Source organism: Elephas maximus, chromosome 2 (assembly GCF_024166365.1).
Source record: "Elephas maximus indicus isolate mEleMax1 chromosome 2, mEleMax1 primary haplotype, whole genome shotgun sequence".
Lineage (NCBI taxonomy): Eukaryota > Metazoa > Chordata > Mammalia > Proboscidea > Elephantidae > Elephas > Elephas maximus.
The window spans coordinates 50,135,351-50,155,340 of NC_064820.1; the positions used below are offsets into that span (position 1 = coordinate 50,135,351).

Consider the following 19,990-nt stretch of genomic DNA (forward strand, 5'->3'; position numbering starts at 1 on the left):
GTTGAAATCAGCTACTTAATAATGCAATTTTATATCTTAGATGTATTACTAAGAATCTGTGTAAAGTGAAATGAGTTTTTCAAACTAAAATCTTCTATTTTAAGGTGAGTTCTCTTAGAAATTATTTTGTTCTCATTATTAAAAAAATCACATCAGGGCCCCAGAATTTAATTATAGGCCGTTGGACTTTTTGGGGGGCATATTTTCAGTGATTTTAGCTCTGTCATATGGTATTTAGAAGAACACTGAGTTATAATATTCTGTCAGTACATGTGTACACTTAACAGTGTGTTAAAATACATAATAAATTACAATTGCAATTTAAGGTGTTCTTGGCTGAGATCTGGACCATTAACACTGGTAACCTATTTCTTTAGATATTTCAGGAAAGTATTAGCTGGAGAGAAAACAGAGAAATATGGATTCCATCTGTTTAATCAAACGCCTACTAATGAAAGTATAAACCCAAAAGAACCAAACCCATTGCCGTCAAGTTGATTCTGACTCATAGTGACCCTATAGGACAGAGTAGAAATGCCTATAGGATTCCCTATAGGATTTGAACTGTCAACCTTTTGGTTGGCAGCCGAGCTCTTAACCACTGTGCTGCCAGGGCTCCAGTCAAAGTATACCAAACCAAAAACCAAACCCAGTGCTGTCGTGTCGATCCTGACTCATAGCGACCCTATAGGACAGAGTAGAACTGCCCCATAGAGTTTCCAAGGAGCACCTGGCGGATTCAAACTGCTAACCCTTTGGTTAGCAGCTGTAGCACTTAACCACTACGCCACCGGGGTTTCCAGTCAAAGTATACACGTGGCTATATTTCTTTCTTTTTTTTTTTTTAATTATACTGTAGATGAAGGTTTACAGGATAGACTAGTCTCTCACTAAACAGTTAGTACACATATTGTTTTATGATATTGCGTAACAACCCCATGACATGTCAGCACTCTCCCTTTTCATCCTTGGGTTCCCCTTTACCAGCTTTCTTGTCCCCTCATGCCTTCTAGTCCTTGCCCCTGGGCTGGTGTGCCCCTTTAGTTTTGTTTTGTTTTATGGGCCTCTCAAATCTTTGGCTGAAGTGTAAATTCAGAAGTGACTTAATTACTGAGCTAAAGAGTATCCGGGGGCCATACTCTTGGGTTTTCTCTAGTCTTTGTCAGGCCGGTAAGTCTGGTCTTTTTTTTTGTGAGTTAGAATTTTGTCTATATTTTTCTCCAGCTCAGAGCAGTCTGTGGTGGTAGCCAGGCACCATCTAGTTGTGCTGGACTGAGTCTGGTGGAGGCCGTGGTAGTTGTGGTCCATTAGTCCTTTGGACTAATCTTTCCCTCTGTCTTTGGTTTTCTTCATTCTCCCTTGCTCTTGAAGGTGTGAGACCAGTGGAGTACCTTAGATGGCTACTCTATAGGTGGCTATATTTCTAACAACTACATTCTGTCTGATTATTGACCAGTCTTCATTAAAGTAGTTATCAGAGAAAACACTAAAGATCTTTAAATTTTTTTCTCTGTTGAGGTAAGCATAAGGGAACGGGAGCAAACTGCTTTGAGTTCTCTTTAAGACCAAGCAGATACCCTGATCTTTCTCAAACCTTACCCCCGAGATTGAACATCCACTGATGATTTTTACCCGAACCAGTCTTTATTATGAAGTTCCAAATATGTATCATGGATGTGTGATGGTTTACATGTATCAGGGAAAACGGTAGTTCAGTGGTAAAATTCTCGCCTTCCTTGTGGGAGACCTGGGTTTGATTTCTGGCCAGTGTACCTCAAGTGCAACTACCACCTGTCCGTCGGTGGAGGCTTGTGTGTTGCTTTGATGATGAACAGGTTTCAGCAGAACTTCAGACCAAGACAGACTAGGAAGAAAGCCACGGTGATCTACTTCTGAAAAATCAACCAGTGAATTATTAACAATACATGCTATACAATTAACTCCCATTTACTAACCTTTATAATTTTGCAGAATCAACCTTTCTTACATTTGAAAGGTACTTATAAGGGTTTTGCCTTGTAGATAATGTGCACATCAAGAGGCATTTTTTTGTGTGTCTATTTGTTCATGGAGATATTTAATACGTTCCTGATTTTATAGCATGTAGCGTTGTTGAAACTTCTTGGGGATCTCATTTATTTTCAAAGACAATGTCAATTGGATTATTGAAATGGAATATGCTTTTTATCACTTTATTTAACCCATTCAGCAGAGATAAGTAGGCATTTCTCAAACCTCTCCTATGCAATGACATGATATGGACTTATAATAATAGCTAATATTTATTGAGCACTTACTATGTGCCATGCATTGTTCTAAATGCTTTACAAATAATAACTTCTTCAATCTCACAACTACTCTAAGATACAGTTGTTAAGTAACTTGCCCGATATCTCACAGCTGGTTAACCTGAGCTGTTAATTACACAAAAATACCTCTTAAATAACTGGAGTATACTACATTGCATAGTAGGTAAGAGTTCAGACTCTTGAGGCAGAAAGACCTAAGTTTGAATCCCAGCTACATTATTTAATTTAAAAAGTTCTGCAAATTGCGTAACGCATCTTAAGGGCTCAGTATTAGCCATAATAAAGTGGCACAGTGGTTAAGTGCTCAGCTGCTAACCAAAGGTCAGCAGTTCAAACCCAACAGCTGCTCCACAGGAGAAAAGACCTGGTGATCTGCTCCCATAAAGCCTAGGAAACCCTATGGAGCAGTTCTACCCTGTCGTTAGGATCACTGTGAGTTGGAATCAACTCGATGGAACACAACAACAATAATATTAGCGGTAATGCCAAAGCATGCCAGCAGCCCCCTTTATACAAATTTTAGCACACCTTCTTTACAGATTTATATGCTCAGCATACAAATTGAATAAGTATTTTGAAAAGATGCAACCCTGACGCACACCTTTCCTGATTTTAAACTATGCAGCATCCCCTTGTTCTGTTTGAATGACTGCCTCTTGGTCTAAGTACAGGTTCCTCATGAGCACGATTAAATGTTCTGGAATTCCCATGCCCACTAAGATGGCTAAGATTAAAAACAAAACAGAGAATAAAAAATGTTGGGGAGGATGTGGGGAAGTTGGAACCCTTATTCACTGCTGGTGGGAATGCAAAATTGTACAGCTGCTGTGGAAAACACTGTGGTGGTTCTCTCAAAAAAACTAAAAATAGAACTACCATGTGACCTAACAATTATACTCCTAGGTGTATACCCAAAAACTTGAAAGCAGAGATTCTAACAGAGACTTGTATACCAATGTTCTTTGCAGTACTACTATTCACAATAGCCAAGGGGTGTAAACAACCTAAATGCCCATCAACAGATGAGTGGATGAACAAAATGTAGTACATATATACAATGGAATAGTACAAAACCAGTAAGAGAAATGAAATCTTGATACATGCTACAATATGGATGGAGCTTGAAGACATTATGCTTAATGAAATAAGTCAATCACAAAGGGAAAAATATTGTATGACCTCACTTATATAGAAAGACAACAGAAGGAAAATATATAGAGACCAAAGTTTATTAGTGGTTACTAGGGATTGCAGGGACAGGTCCAAGGCGGGTTAACGATGATGGAAAAATCACACTGATTAAGGGTAGGGTGGCACAGCTGATGATTTTAAGTGTTGTCAAAGTTGTATACTCGTAAAAAGTTCAGTCTACAACTCGCCTGTCAGTTTGTCGTGCTGTGGTGGTTTGCGTGTTACTGTAATGCTGGAAGCTATGCCACTGGTAATTCAAATGTGAGCAGGTTCACTCATGGTGGACGAGTTTCAGTGGAGCTTCTAGACTAAGACTGACTAAGAGGAAAGACCTGCCGATCTCCTTTCAGCACTTCTGAAGCTGAAAGAACTAGAGAAAAAATTCAAGCCTTGAGTTGCAATATTGAGCAATTCTATGGGTAAAATATTGAATGAGGCAGGAAGCATCAAAAGAAGATGGAAGGAATACATAGAATAACTGTACCAAAAAGAACTACTCGACGTTCAACGATTTCAGGAGATAGCATATAATCGTGAACCGATGGTATTGAAGAAGAAGCCCAAGCTGCACTGAAGGCACTGGTGAAAAACAAGGTTCCAGGAACTGATGGAATACCAGTTGCTGTATATCAATAAACAGATGCAGTGCTGGAAGCACTTACTCATCTATGCCATGAAATTTGGAAGACAGCTTTCTGGCCAACCGACTATAAGAGATCCGTATTTGTTCCCATTCCAAAGATAGGCGATCCAACAGAATGCGGAAATTATTGAACAATATCACATGCAAGTAGAATTTTGCTGAATATCATTCAAAAGCGGCTGCAGCAGTACATTGACAGGGAACTGCTAGAAATTCAAGTCAGAGTCAGAAGAGGACTTGGAACCGTGGATATCATTGCTGATGTCAGATGGATCCTGGCTGAAAGCAGAGAATACCAGAAAGATGTTTACCTGTGTTTTCTTGACTATGCAAAGGCATTTGGCTGTGTGGATCATAACAAATTATGGATAACATTGTGAAGAATGGGAATTCCAGAACACTTAATTGTGCTCATGTGGAACCTATACATAGAACAAGAGGCAGTTGCTTGAACAGAACAAGGGGATACTGGGTAATTTAAAATCAGGAAAGGTGTGTGTCAGGGTTGTATCTTTTTACCATACCCTTTCAATCTGTATGCTGAGCGTATAATCCCGCGAAGCTGGACTACATGAAAAAGAACGTGGCATCAAGGTTAGAGGAAGACTCATTAACAACCTGCAATATATAGATGGCGTAACTTTGCTTGCCAGATGTGAAGAGGACTTGAAGCACTTGCTGATAAAGATCAAAGATGACAGCCTTCAGTAGGGATTGTACTTCAACATAAATAAAACAAAAATACTCACAACTGGACCAATAAGCAACACCATATAAACAGAAAAAACATTGAAGTTGTCAAAGATTTAATTTAACTTGCATCCACTATCAATGCCTGTGGAAGCAGCAGTCAAGAAATGAAAAGATGAATTGCATTGGGCAAGTCTGCTGCAAAAGATCTCTTTAAAGCAAAGCTGTCACATTGAGGATGAAGGTGCAGCTGACCCAAGCCTTGGTGTTTTCAATAGTCTTATATGCATGTGGAAGCTGGGCAATTAATAAGGAAGACTGAAGAACTGATGCATTTGAATTATGGTGTTTGTGAAGAATATCGAATATACCATCGAGTGTCAGAAGAACGAACAAATCCATCTTGCAAGAAACACAGCCAGAATGCTCCTTAGAAGCAAAGATGGTGAGACTTTGTCTTATGTTTAGATATGTTATCAGGAAAGTCCAATTCCTGGAGAAGGACATCATGCTTGGTAAAGTAGAGGGTCAGCAAAAAAGAGTAAGACCCTCAAGGTGATGGATTGACACAGTGGCTGCAACAGTGGACTCAAGCGTAACAATGATTTTGAGGCTGCCCCAGGGCCAGGCAGTCTTTTGTTCTGTTGTACATATAGTTGCTTGAGTTAGAACCAACTTGGTGACATCTAACAACAACAAAAAGTTGAATTGGCAAAAGTTGTTTGATAGATATATTTACAATGCCGAAAAAAAAAAAAAAAAAAGCTACTAAGACCACATATGTATAATTGGCCTAATAATGTGTTCAGTGCTTCTTTTCTACCTCCCAGTTTGTTTGTGTAGTGACTTTGGCCTTAAAAGCTTGCAAGCACCATCCAAAGTACAACAATTAGTCTCTATTTGCCTGGAGAAACAGAGGAAGAAGGAGAGTCATGAATATGAAGAGAATATAGAATGTGTGGCTCATTGCCACCATGAACAACTGCCTCCTTTGCCATGAGACCAGAACTGGATGATGCCCAGCTACCATTAGTGAACATTTTGATCAAAGATTCTATTGAAGAATCCTAATCAAAAGGGGGGAAATGTAGAACCGAATTTCAAATTTGCATGTAATCCAGTCATTCTGGAGCCATGGAAGGTGGACGAACCCCTGAATCTATTGCCCTGAGATAATCTTAAACTCAAAATATTCTGAAGTCTTTTTAAAACCAAACAATAGTTTAGCTTAACTAGTAAAGAATGTCTGCCTTGAACATTGTGTTCTTTTAAGATCTACCTAGAGGGGTTCAAACTGACAACAGCAACTATAAAGATTAGATAGGAACCTTAGGGGGCATTGAGTTTATGTTAACGGCAGAGGAACAACTTAGAAAAGTAGTGCGAGAATGGTTGTAGAACTTGAAGAATGTAATTAATGTCACCGAACTGTACATGTAGAAACTACATTTGGTGTATGTTTTACTATGTATGCTCTCAACAACAAAATAATAATTAAAAAAAGATATGAGGGGAGAGAAGCATTCTATAATCTTATGATTAGGTCTCAGCCTTTTAGTGGGTTATACCTCTGGGCTCTGACCTTCACTAGTGCGTCTCAACTTCTTTTCCCACTTTAGATGATACATAAAGGCTAGCGGGGGCTGGACTTGGAGTTTTCTCTTCCCATATGTTGGTTACCAGTTGCTGTTGAGTTGATTCCGCCTCATAGCAACCCTATAGGACAGGGTAGAACTGCCCCATAGGGTTTCCAAGGAGCGCCTGGTAGGTTTGAACCGCCGACCTATTGGTTAGCAGCCGTAGTTCTTAACCACTATGCCACCGAGGTTTCCACATGTTGGTTAGGTTCTGGTAAAGTAGTTTCCTGTGCAGGTAGGCCTTTGTTAAAGAGAACAGAATGCTCTGAGTTATTTCAAAACGGTTAACTTCTCTCTCTCCCTGCCGGGAAACATGAGCTGATTTCCCCCACCCCGATCTTTATTTTGAGAACACGATGGGGCTTCTGGAGGGTAAAACTCAAGATAGTGTGGGGCTCCCCTAAGGCAGACCCCCCAGGAGTTCTCTTAAGCCATTTCACTCTTGGTATCCAGTCAGTTACTGTCTGTATTTCTACCAGTTGCTGGCTCCAGTGGCTGTTTCTGTTCCTCGTAAGCTGTGATTCTCTGTAAATGCCTTTCCTTCAAGTTTTTGGGGTGGCAGTTTGCTTTGTGACCTCAGTTCTCTGCTGGGTCTAAGAAGAGTTACTGATTTTCAGTTTGTTCAGTTTTTTTTGTTGTTGTTGTTGTTCTTGTTATTTTGAGGATAGGAGTAACAACTTCTAGGCCCTTTACATGTTGGACCAGAAACTGGAAGTCCGCTCAGTCACTTTTTATGGAACCCACTGTGCCTGGTGCTGAAAAGACAGAGATCGACACAGTGGGAGAGAGGTTGGATTAAAGGACGTCAAATATTCCATTATGTCTGTGGTTGAAATTTCTGACTTGCTTCAGTTTCCTTTGCCTTTATAAGAATATGGTGCTCTGATTTTTGTATTATTTGCCCTGTCTTTTAAACATTTCAGCGTTTTACCATCACATTTCTTCTGTGGAGTACTACTTCATATTACTCTCTGAAAGAGTGCAGACCTTTGATATCATGCATATGACAGTATTTTTTTTTTCCTACCTTTGAACATAAAGGTTAAAGTTGAATGTGGAGCCAAATGCATTTCATGGAATAATGTTGATTTTTCAAGGGAAACATTTAATTCCGGGTTGACATACATACATTTTCAAATTTTAAGATTTATCAGGAAGTTTCATGAGAGAACACAATGCTTATTAAATATGAGGTGACATTATTTATTAATGTTGTTGAAAGTTTATTGCACTTAAAGTATACGTGGAAGAGTGTGGTTCTAAAATTGTATTTTTTTTCCCCTGAGGGAAGTTATAGTTTCTGTATACTTAGATATTGAATCTCCAACTTTAATGTTTGTAGATTGACCGTGTATCTGGAGTAATTTTATTGCTGCCTGTAGAGATCAGATAGTACCAGGAGAAACACAGGTGCCAAGAACAACGTGTGCAGATTTGGAGGTGATATTGAGGTCTCTGCACATTTCAGCCCACCGAGTAAGGCCAGCTGTTCATGTGTTTCATGTCTAGGTTTGGAATTCACCCAGTTGCAGGCCGGATGCCTGGTCAGCTTAACGTGCTGCTGGCTGAGGCTGGGGTGCCATATGATATTGTGTTGGAGATGGATGAGATCAACCATGATTTCCCAGGTAAGTGTTGAGGGCAATGGTGAAGTTTAAATATTCTTAGTGTGAATAGAGCAATACCAGACTTAGGATACAAACCTTGGGGTCAGTGAAGACCTTCCAGTCAGATAAAGAATACCTGCATATCGTGTAATATGCAGTTAAAATTAAATAAGTGAAAGACAGTATTGAATAAGGTGCAAAAGATTTGTAGGCAGCATGGCTAAATTTTGTTTCTCTGAGAAGATCTGGAGGACTGGTGAGCTCCTGGGAAGCAGTGCAGTACAGCTTAGTGTAACGGTGAGATTGAGACTCTGAGTAGACCTGGATTTGGAACCTAACTGCTGACTCTTACTAGCTAGTAACCTTAAACTTGGTATTCAACCTCAGTTTCCTCATTTATAAAATTGCTTCTGTTGATAATTTAGCATCTGAGACCTGCTAGTATCTAGATTTTAGTGGTTTCCAGTTGTACCAGTTCATGTTCAATGTAGTAGGTTTTTTTTTTTTAATTGACAGGACTTCAGTAGATTTAAAAAAGAAAACAAAAAACCCAAACCCATTGCCGTTGAGTTGAATCTGACTCATAGCAACCCTATAGTACAGAGCAGAACTGCTCCATAGGGTTTCCAAGGAGCACCTGGTGGATTCGTACTGTGGACCGTTTGGTTAGCAGCCAAACTCTTAACCACTATGCCACTAGGGTTTCCATCAGTAGATAAGATGCTGTACTTTATGGCTGTCATTGGGTAGATGTTGAATGCTAATGACGTTTGGCTCAAGATCATGTTTGTTCCCTCTGGCAAGTATCCACTGTAAACTTAAAAAAATGATTGTTTATTATAGACAATAATGAAATCGTGTGCATGTCTAGATTCACATGGCATTTTTGGCAAAGCTCTAAGGTAGTTTATATGATAGTCCTTATAGATAGGATTTAGTCCATTTAATTTTGTGCCCCTTTTCAAATTTCACAGCTAAATTATGTGTGAAATAGTCAGTTCCAGGAATTAGGGACACAGCTTGAAGACAGTAGAGACTCATAGACCATTGTCTTTTAAACATGGTGGGCATCTTAAGTGGTCATTATAAAAGTTGAAAATGGGATGTAAATCTCATAAAAATAGTACAACTGGCAAGGTCATTTTTGAATAATAAAAGCTGTAAATTCAGACTCGGTAGATCTGCTTGTGGGGGAAAGCATAATAGCACAGACAATGCTCACGTTCACATGTAGGACCTACTGCTTTTTAGCTGTGTGACATTGGCTAAGTTGTCTTCGATAGAGCTCTTTGTACCGTGTACCAGTGAGTGTCCTATAAATATTATTTTTTGTTGTTAAAATTATAATGTTGGATGACTGTAATTTGTCTGAAAAGAAGTGAAAGTGATCCATTTGAGTTTTACATTTTCTCTTTTTTTCTCTTACTGTGTAGACACTGATTTGGTCCTGGTAATTGGAGCTAATGACACTGTTAATTCAGCAGCTCAAGAAGACCCCAACTCTATTATTGCAGGCATGCCAGTCCTCGAGGTCTGGAAATCCAAGCAGGTAAAGTTGCTGACTTGTATTTTGCTCTAATAGTCAGATTACTTAAAATACATACATAGAACTTTCGTTGATTACTTGATGGGAAATTATGATGCCTTTTAGGAGGCCCAGCAAGTTAAAGGATGTTTAGGACTTAGTTCCCCTATGTACAAACGATCCCTGGTTGCACAGTGGTTAATGTGTTCAACTGCCAACCAAAGGTCGGCGGTTTGAACCCACCAGCTGCCTATGGGAGAAAGATGTGACAGTCCTCTTCCGTAAAGATTACAGCCTTGGAAACCCTATGGGGCAGTTCTACTCTGTCCTATAGGGTTACTATGAGTCGGAATCTACTCAACGGCAACGGTTTTTTTTTCCGTATGTTCAGCTTCTCTCTGTTCTGTGGCTATCAGATAAACTGAGTGAATGTGCCCTGGTCACATGTAGAACCAATAAGATTATGTGACTGGATTAACAGAATCTTTAATCACAGCTGAAAAAAGGCTAAATGCCAGATCCAGTCCAGTGAAACTGATGGCTTCCTTCTGGGGCAGTGAGTCTGCATCACCGCCTTCGTATACAAAAATGAGCGTATTTCTTTCATTTATTTTTTTGACAGGGAATTTGTATGTCCTTATGAAGTGCCTCTCAGAAAGGTGATTTAGAAACCCAAATAATAACTTAATGCATAGGCAAGTGAGCTTTGCTCACACACGTTACTTCTGAAAAAGCTAATTACTAGATTTCAGAGAACATGAAGGCTTGTGAATTTTCCTCTGCTCCAGCAGTGGGCACATCTCTTTACCACTCCTAGGTCGTGTCTACATCTTAAAAATCATAATAACATAATGTATATTTCCCCTTTAGTTTGGTTTCTCTTTATTATAAATATGGTGAGTTTAAAACTTCTGACAGTATTTGTGGTGAGGGAGTAGATATGAAATAACTCGTGTATATAAAAAATCATTGCCTCATTTATCAGTATTTGGAAGTTCACAGAGTACATAACTACGAATGTTGTGTAAGGCAGGGATGAATTTGCACTGGTTCCATTTCTGGATAGAAGATCATAGGTTTTTCATTTCATTAAGGCTGGACTTAATAGTCAGTATGACAACGATATCTGTAATATGTGTAATTGTAAGTGTATATATCAGTATTATGGATTGACCTATACCTTCTGTTTTGCTTTATAGGAGCATATAGTTTGTCATTAGCTCCGTCCTTGTGAGGGGCTGGATTTCTCTTTGTTTCCAATGGGCTTTTGTCCTGGAACTTTATAATACACTTTGTAAAGTGACAGAGTAGGAAACATGGCCTGTTTTCCCACGCAGTTACATATATTTTAGTATTTAAAAAAAAAAAAAAGGAAGCTTTTGCATTAAGTCTGTTCTCTTTAGCACATTCATAGAAAGATGTTTATTTTTCAAATCAGAAAATGTTACACATAGTTTTTCTAGAGAAAGGCCCTGAGAAGAAAATAATCACTTGTAATATCATCATTTAGAGATAACTGTTGTTAACATGTTTGTTTCTCTAATGGATAGAAGGATATGGACACATTTAAAAAAAATGAAGTTAATACAGTGTAAACATGCATTTAAAAATACTCCTTGTGTATTTTAAAAGTCTGTATTACATAATTAGGAGTGGTACCTACCTTGTTCAAAGTGAGCACAGTATTTGAGTGCCTATCGCATCCTAACCAGGTCTGCAAAATACATTCTCTCACTTATTCTTTGGTTCCTAGGTCATTGTTATGAAGAGGTCTTTGGGTGTTGGCTATGCTGCAGTAGACAATCCAATCTTCTACAAACCTAACACCGCCATGCTTCTAGGCGATGCCAAGAAGACATGTGATGCACTGCAGTCAAAAATTAGAGAATCCTACCAGAAATAACTATGAAAGGCCAAGCCATTGTCTAACAAAGCCACCTCTTCAATTGTGTGAACACCCAAATAATGTATACAGTGTACATGGCTGATATGCATCTGTAGGAAAACTCTTGGAAGAATAGGAGGAGTCTGAAGAAAGCAAAGCCAATAAAGGAGTTTTTTCAAGATCAGTGATCCCCCAGTCTTAAATAGGGATTGAATGTTCTCAATGTCTTTCTGTGCTCTGAATCAAAAATATTTTATAAAAGGAGAAAAATACAGCCTCATTTTAGATGCAATCTAGTTGGTTTTTTGTTTTTTTTTTTAATTTCTCCTCAGCCAGCAATGTTTTCAGAAATTAAATGTTCAGGATTTCAGGACTTAGATTATACATGGGTTTGAAAAATCTAACACAATGTAAACATTACATGCACCTGCATTTGTTTATGGTTTTTCACCAAATGGAGCTAATTTGAAACTTTTTTGACTCCTGAGCTGTCTTCTTGCAATTTAACCATAGTTGTATCATATCAAATTGGTTTCAAGTTTCAAATATGTACTTCAGAATCTAGATTTCAGGAGTATATTTTATTACTTCTATTTTAATACATTAAAGGACTAGATAACCTTTCAGAGATGCTGGAAACAATTAAATCATTCTTTGAATTTTCATTAGCACACCAATGAAAGATGTAATTTGAAATCATTATTAGTTGTTTTTTTGAAAACACCATTTCCAATAAGAGATCTTATCTTAAATTTCAATTTATGTGTATAGTGCTGTTTTATTAAGTACACTTGAGTGGAATTCAAATATTTGACTAATAAAATGATTCATCATACTTACAGAGTCATGTAGCAATTGTCTCTGGTGACAAAAGGCTAAAATTGAATAGTGCTGCCTGTTATTAACATCTGGGGAAGACTTGCAACTATGAAATAGATGAAATTAATCTGTTTTAATTGTTCAGGAGATTTTTCAAAATAGAGTGGATTTTTCAAATTAGAGTGTATCTTGAGGTCTTATGTAACTGATGACATTTGAGAGAAATGGTGGCATTTTTTTAGCTACCTCTTTGTTTATCTGAGCGCCAGTAAAGATCATGCCTTTTTGTAGTAAGTCTAGATTTTCTTCATAATTTTGCTGCTGTGCTCTGTATATGCTCTCTATATATGGTGAATGTGTGATGTACACTTAGAATATCTGTCTCTCTATATAATTAATTTGGTACTAATTTTCTCAAGATAATTAAACAATAACAATAAGACCATCTCTAAACGAGAAAAAGAAATAGCTGGTATAATATTTTTTACTGTAATATCCCTTTTTGCTCAATTTTCAACTCAGTATCTGTTGGTTTCGTAACCAACTCTCTTTTGCTGTGCCTGAGATTCAAAGCAGAATGTGTGTGTGTGCGTGTGTGCCTGTGTGTATTTTAAAGCAAGAAAGACTGCTTTTAAATTTTTTAGTGATACACGTAATTCGTTAATGGATCTCAGGTCACTAATAACCTCAGGACTGAATTTTATCATGAAAGTTCTATTATGAGAAGGTAAGCAGTATCTTTATTCATGTCCTTTCCCTTCTCTCACGGTTGTTGTAGGTATATCTGGAAAGCAGTAACTTGGAATTTTTTTGTTGTTCTTCCGATAGCTCCCACATTCAAATTAAAGTAAAAATAATCATACTTGGACTCACTAGCTGGCTTTTGTTTTAGTAAAAAAATTTTTTCTATGAATCTATTTAGGATAATGTCTTTCTTCCAATTGTGTTAATTGAATTGAAAATTTATGCTCACATTTATTTTATTTTACTTTATTGGCTATGATATTTAAAGGAGTTTTTGGAGACATAATTTTTAAAATACTCCAAAATGTTGGTTTTTTGGGATTATTTATTATTGCAAAGTTTAAAAACAATTGTTTTCATCTGTCCTATTTTTTGATTTCTCCATTTTTGATAACTCATACAACTGGTAGATATGACTTATTTTTATTTTTATGTTATTCATTATATCTTTTTACTCTTCAGTTATAATTTTTTTTTAAACCGTTGTATCCTACAATCTGGTACCTAAAAAGGAATTATGCTTTAGATAGTGACATGCTAATGTTGATTTGTCTTTAAGTCTTATTAACCATCCTTTATATTCTCATAAGGAGCCCTGGTGGCACAGTGGTTAAGCACTCACCTGCTAACTGAAAGGTTGGCAGTTCGAACATGCTAGCTGCTCTGTGGGAGAAAGATATGGCAGTTTGCTTCTATACAAATTAACAGCCTTGGAAACCTATGGGACAGTTCCACTGTGTCTTATATGGTTGCTATGAGTTGGAATCAACTCAATGACAACAAGTTTTTATTTTCTATTTTGTCTGTGTTTTATTGACTATGCAAAGGCGTTCGACTGTGTGGATCATAACAAACTATGGATAACACTGTGAAGAATGGGAATTCCAGAACACTTGTGCTCATGAGGAACCTTTACATAGATCAAGAGGCAGTTGTTCGGACAGAACAAGGGGATACTGATCGGTTTAAAGTCAGGAAAGGTGTGCGTCAGGGTTGTATTCTTTCACCATACCTATTTAATCTGTATGCTGAGCAAATAATCCGAGAAGCTGGACTATATGAAGAAGAACGGGGCATCAGGATTGGAGGAAGACTCATTAACAACCTGCGTTATGCAGATGACACAACCTTGGTTGCTGAAAGCAAAGAGGTCTTCAAGCAATTACTGATGAAGATCAAAGACTACAGTCTCCAGTATGGATTACACCTCAACATAAAGAAAACAAAAATCCTCACAACTGGACCCATGAGCAACATCATGATAAACGGAGAAAAGGTTGAAGTTGTCAAGGATTTCATTTTACTTGGATCCACAATCAACAGCCTTGGAAGCAGCAGTCAGGAAATCAGGAGACACATTGTATTGGGTAAATCTGCTGCAAAGGGCCTCTTCAAAGTGTTGAAGAGCAAAGATGTCACCCTGAAGACTAAGGTGTGCCTGATCCAAGCCATGGTATTTTCAATCACATCACATGCATGTGAAAGCTGGACAATGAATAAGGAAGACCGAAGAAGAGTTGACGCCTTTGAATTGTGGTGTTGGCGAAGACTATTGAATATCCCATGGACTGCCAAAAGAATGAACAAATCTGTCTTGGAAGAAGTGCAGCTAGAATGCTCCTTAGGAGCAAGGATGGCAAGACTGCATCTTACATACATTGGACATGTTGTCAGGAGGGATCAGTCCCTGGAGAAGGACATCATGCTTGGCAGAGGACAGGGTCAGTGGAAAAGAGGAAGACCCTGAACGAGGTGGATTGACACAGTGGCTGCAACAATGAGCTCAAGCATAACAATGATTATAAGGATGGTGCAGGACCGGAGAGTGTTTCATTCTGTTGTGCATAGGGTCGCTATGAGTGGGAACCGACTCGACGGCACCTAACAACAACAGTTTGTCTTAAATTGGGAGTTTGTGTTTACTCATCTAAGTAAAGAATGCCCCAAATATGTGTGTGTGTGTGTGTATGTGTGTATTCTTTTCCTGATTTTAATTTTTTAAAACATTTTTTTGGTACATAGAACCTCTTTATCATTCTAGATAGAATCTTTTTTTTTTTTTTCTTCTAGGGATTGGCATAGACAGCACTAGTCTTTTCATGCAGCAAAAGAGAAAACTGAGTTAGGGAATTTCAGTTGACTCCCTGGGTGGTGCCAGCTACTAACTGAAAGGTTGGCTATTTGAATTCATCTGAGCACCAGAGCCCTGGTGATTTACTTCTGAAAGATCACAGCTGTTGAAAACGCTATGGATCACAGTTCTACTCTGAAAAACATGGGGTTGCCGTGAGTTGGAATCAACTTGATGGCACCTGGTTTGGTTTGGTTTACCTTGGTAATGAATCTGAAAAGAGGGTCTTGGCCTTTCTAATCCCATGCAGGTCATGACTCTAACTTTTAGATACTGCTATGTTCTCTCATCCAACACAAATATGGGCTATATTATATATCAGCCAGTTTTAGGGCTTAGCTCAATTTGATCCCAAAGCTTTATATAATTAATAAGTCACAACCCATACGTTCACCTAATATGGAGGCAAATTTTCTAGTTCCCTAAGGCATAAGTTTTGTGCATTTTAGTGCTGGGACATTGGACAACTCTTTTGTATAGCTGAGGAGAATAGTCCAAATATCTAATCTATAGCACTTGCCAGCTTTTGAGAATCTTTGCCAACAGATATTATTCAGTCAGAATGGTAAAAAAAAAACAAAAAACAAAAAAAACCCTCTACTCCAGTGGCAGCAACTTGCATAATCCAGCTGCTCTTAGACTTTCAGGGGAAAGAAGAATTAGATTAATTAACAAGGAGGAAAAAAAAGTTTTCTAAGTGAAAGTTTTAAAGTGTTGGTTTAGTAAAAGCAGCAGAAATGGTCACATTTGAATTTTGAAGCACTCAAGATTACCATTCTTAAACTCTTATCTCTTAAGTAATATCATAAGTAACTATTTTATGAAGAGAAGTTACATGTTGGGCTAAGGAATTAAACTTTTCTTCACCATTGAAGTGATTTTAGACATTTAACATGATGCACATTGTAATGCTGGATGGAAATTTTTTGGATGCTGGTAAAATAGTGATGTGGATGATAAGACTGTAATTAGAGTGACCAATACTTGAAACCTTTACATATAACGATTAAGATAGTGGTAGAAAAAAGATGGTTGTATCATAGTGGATATGTAGTTTGTTTTAGGGAATAGTAGGAAATCATACAGGATAGGTATGATTACGGTGAACCATAAAAGATTGAACTCTTAAGTGGTAGGGAGATACTACATCTCTCTCATGTTGATTGTCAGAGCGTATGCCTGCCTCTTTCTATGTAAAGTAGTTGCACATGCGGAAGATTGCAACCTCAAACTCTTGTTTTCCATTTCTTACCAGAAACTCTTTGTGACAAATAAAGCTAATTGAAAGATTACCTAATGGATGACCAGTTTGCCCTTGATAGTTCAAATTTTATACTTAGACCAAACTAGACCTTTGAAGAGCTGGATGCTTGGGCTGTATTGTTTGGGTCATTGTGAAAAACGAAGACATGAAGGCATTGGAAAGGACAGAAAAAGTGAGCCCATTACTCAAAGTGACTGTGGGCAGAGGGGAAGTACACATGGCAGCAATAGAATGGTGGGGAGCAGATGTGGTTGTCATGGGCTTTGAGAAAAATTGAGGAGGGGATGTGGATTTGGGGTATACAGGTGACACATGGGGCAATCGTGGCCAGTTCCTTTCCTCCGTAATAGAGATAAGTGAAAGGAGAAGTGAGAATTCAGAGTAGGGGTTGGGGGTGCTCATATTTCCCCTATTGTTAAGCTGGAATAAGAAAATGTACTACACTTTTTCTTCCACCATTCTGTTGCATTTGGGAAAACATAAAACACGTAGCGGTGATTGATTTGATGTATTGTTGTTAGTTGCTGTCAAGTTGGCTCTGATTCGTGTCATATTGATTGTCAGAGCATACGCCGCATGTACAACAGAACGAAACACTGCCCTGTTCTGTGCTGTCCCTGTCACCACTGTTATGCTCAAGTCCATTGTTACGGCCATTGTGTATTTTGGTGCCTTCCAGCCTAGGGGACTCATTTCCTAGCACTATATCTTCTTAGTCTGTTCTATTGTGATCCGTAGGGTTTTCATTGGCTTATTTTCAGAAGTAGATTGTTAGGCCTTTCTTCTTAGTCTGTCTTTGTCTGGAAGCTCTCCTGAAACCTGTCTACCATAGATGACCCTGCTGATATTTGAAATACTGGTGGAGTAGCTTCCAGCCTCATAGCAGCACTCAAGCAACCACGGTACAACAAACTGACAGATGAGTGGTGTGATATGATACAGGGAAAAGTAAAACACATGGAAATGGGCCATTTAGAAATTGAAATAAGACCATTTTTTACATCCTCCTACTTCTACTTTAGCTTTCTATAGGAAAAGCAGAACTTGGAAACTTCTACAGTAGATTCAGCCAATGAACTTTTAATCTAAACTAGCTCCTTTCTGGAACTGATTTTTCCCAAAGCCAATGAGTGGCTATCAGCCAGCTTTGTCTTTTTTCTTCCCCCCTTTCTCCCAGTTAAGGACTGCACTTTTCACAAGAATATGGTGTTTAACACTAATATAGTAGGGTCTCACACCTAGCTGATTTTCTTCAGACCTTGTGATTCTAGTTGCTATCTACACACATATTTGGAGGCAGCAACATCAGTGGGTTAAAACTGAAAGATCATCTCTAAGACTCCACAGAAATGGGAGAAAGTGTGATTAAATAACCTCTTTGTGTTTTTTGTCAGAAGAGAGATTTTTCTCCCCCAGAGGGATGAAACAGTATCATGGCTTTTTCTTTAGAATGTTTTGTCACTATTCTCTGAGTTGACAGGAACACAATGATTCAGAAATCCCTCCTTCTAGAAAGGGACCCTTTAAAGCTTTCAGACCTTCACTGAATCATGGAAAATTTTGTCTGCATGAGCTCTGACCGGTCTGGATGTTTGCAAATTATAGCTAGCTCTGTGGGTTTTTTTCCATTGGGACATATACGGGCATGGAAGCTCAGATACATCAGGTCCACACCCTTGGTCTGGAAGTATCTGCTTCGTTAGCACTGAGTATGATTCTAGTAACTTTGGAAACATGGTCTTTAAAAAAATTTTTTTTTAATCATGGTAAGTATATAGGTAACAGAACATCTGCCATTTCTGCAGTCCAAACATGGTCTTTTTAAAGATGAAAGTCATCATTGCAAATGAGATCAGTAGAATATTCAAGGGCTGGAACAGAAAAATCCTATGGGGATATTATACACGTAAGAATTTCGGAGTATCTATACTGACTGGTCCTCTTTGTAAAACATCTTACCCAGATTTCTGTCTGTACAAGCAGCACCAAAGGATGGAGTTTTGTGATGGACCCAGGAAGAGTAGCTGGGTAGTGGCATCAGTACAAAGGTGTTAATGTTTTCTACAAAATGAATCATTTTTGGTCATACTTAATATTTTTAGCATATATCGTACCTTGATAAATTAAGCACAAAGATAATAAATACATGGCCATGCAGGGTGTGGGGGGAGTCTGTTTTTATGTGCGTTCCACCTTCACTTTTGATTATGACTCATCATCTGGAAGTTTGTCTTCACTTTTTCCAAACTTCTCCTGGTTATATGCATGTCCACTTAGAGTGTAGGAGGTTTTTTTTTTTCTTCTTCTTCTTCTATTGTAGATGAATAGATCCTCCCCACTCATTCAATGGGAGAGTAAGAGTAACAAACCCAATAGCTACTAGTTAATGAGTACTCAGTTTGTGCCAGGCCACATCCTATGGGTCTTCAGCATCCTGCAGTAAAAAATGGAAGAGTGAGACTTGACAGTCTGTTGACTTCTGTTAAAACATAACAAGGAAAGGATGGCACTCATGAAAAGGAAGAACCGTGTCATACTAAACTATTTAAATATTTTTTAAAAAACCAGTTATATTTTCAGCAATAAGATGCTGACTATTTACAAAATGGCAGGAAAAAATGTTAACAACTTCACAGAACAAACAAGTGCCTGCTGTTTTTATATAACACCATGAAAGTTGCCCAGTTGACTTGCATTTCCGCCCATTTTCTCTTTCAGCAACTGCTGTCATTTTTGCCTCATACACAAAAGCGAAACCCTCAGAGTGCTTCCTATTTCAGAGTCAGAGTAAAGGAGTCTTTGGAGCAGATCCTTGATCTTTCTGGGTTTTGCTTTCTAGCACCATATCTGCTGCATTTCTTTGCTTGGGCTAACCTCTGACACCTTCCCATCTCACAGCCAGTCAGGCAAAAGCTTCTTGTTGTGGATTTACATCTCACAGGGCACAAACTGAGATGTGCAAAAATACTTTATCTTTCTAAAACAGAACTTAATTCCTGTCTTGAGCCCTCATTTCCCCTGGCAATGGAAACATGACCTTAATGCAGGGTATTTCCTCTTTGACCTACTCCTGGGGACGCATCTTCATACAGAGGTGAAGTAGGGGCAGAGAGCAAGGTGAGTGACATAATGTCAATGTTTGGGTGGGATGGGTCAGGTCTTTGGTTTTCGTCTGTCCAGTTTGGTGTCTACTGAGTTGTAGATCGTCCTATCTAGTCTTGGTCACTGTTATCCTTCCACATTGGCATTCTCTAATTTTTCTTCAGTCCAAATGAAAGAAGTCCCAAGATGTTTAAAGAAATATGGAATGAGAAGGAAGGTGGAGGCTATGATAACCTCAATCTATTCTGGCAAATATTTCCTACTACAAATTATACTTCGGCTGCAATTTCTTAAAGCCTCTCTATGAGAATGGGATGCTAGTGTTATTAGCACAAAGAAAGTGGTGCTCTATTACTGAAGTAATTTGAAATGGAATTAGACCAAGCAAAGAAATTTTAAGGAAGAGTCATTTAATTCATCTCCTGACACAAAACTAAATTGCT

General features: G+C 38.3%; 1 protein-coding gene across 9 annotated transcripts in view; it reads left to right on the top strand.

The window, feature by feature from the left end:
- NNT (nicotinamide nucleotide transhydrogenase) overlaps nucleotides 1-13,172 on the top strand; it is a 126,741-nt gene extending 113,569 nt beyond the window's left edge. For 7 of the 9 annotated variants that reach the window (XM_049863273.1, XM_049863322.1, XM_049863291.1 and 4 more), the window contains exons 20-22: nucleotides 7,980-8,098; nucleotides 9,511-9,626; nucleotides 11,356-13,167. In XM_049863273.1, coding sequence (XP_049719230.1) covers nucleotides 7,980-8,098; nucleotides 9,511-9,626; nucleotides 11,356-11,505 — 385 coding nt within the window. In that variant the 3' untranslated portion in view covers nucleotides 11,506-13,167. Of the gene's footprint in view, nucleotides 1-7,979; nucleotides 8,099-9,510; nucleotides 9,627-11,355 lie in introns of all 9 variants that reach the window. The other 2 variants (XM_049863333.1, XM_049863344.1) reach the window with 2 other exon arrangements.
- Nucleotides 13,173-19,990: the final 6,818 nt, after the last annotated feature.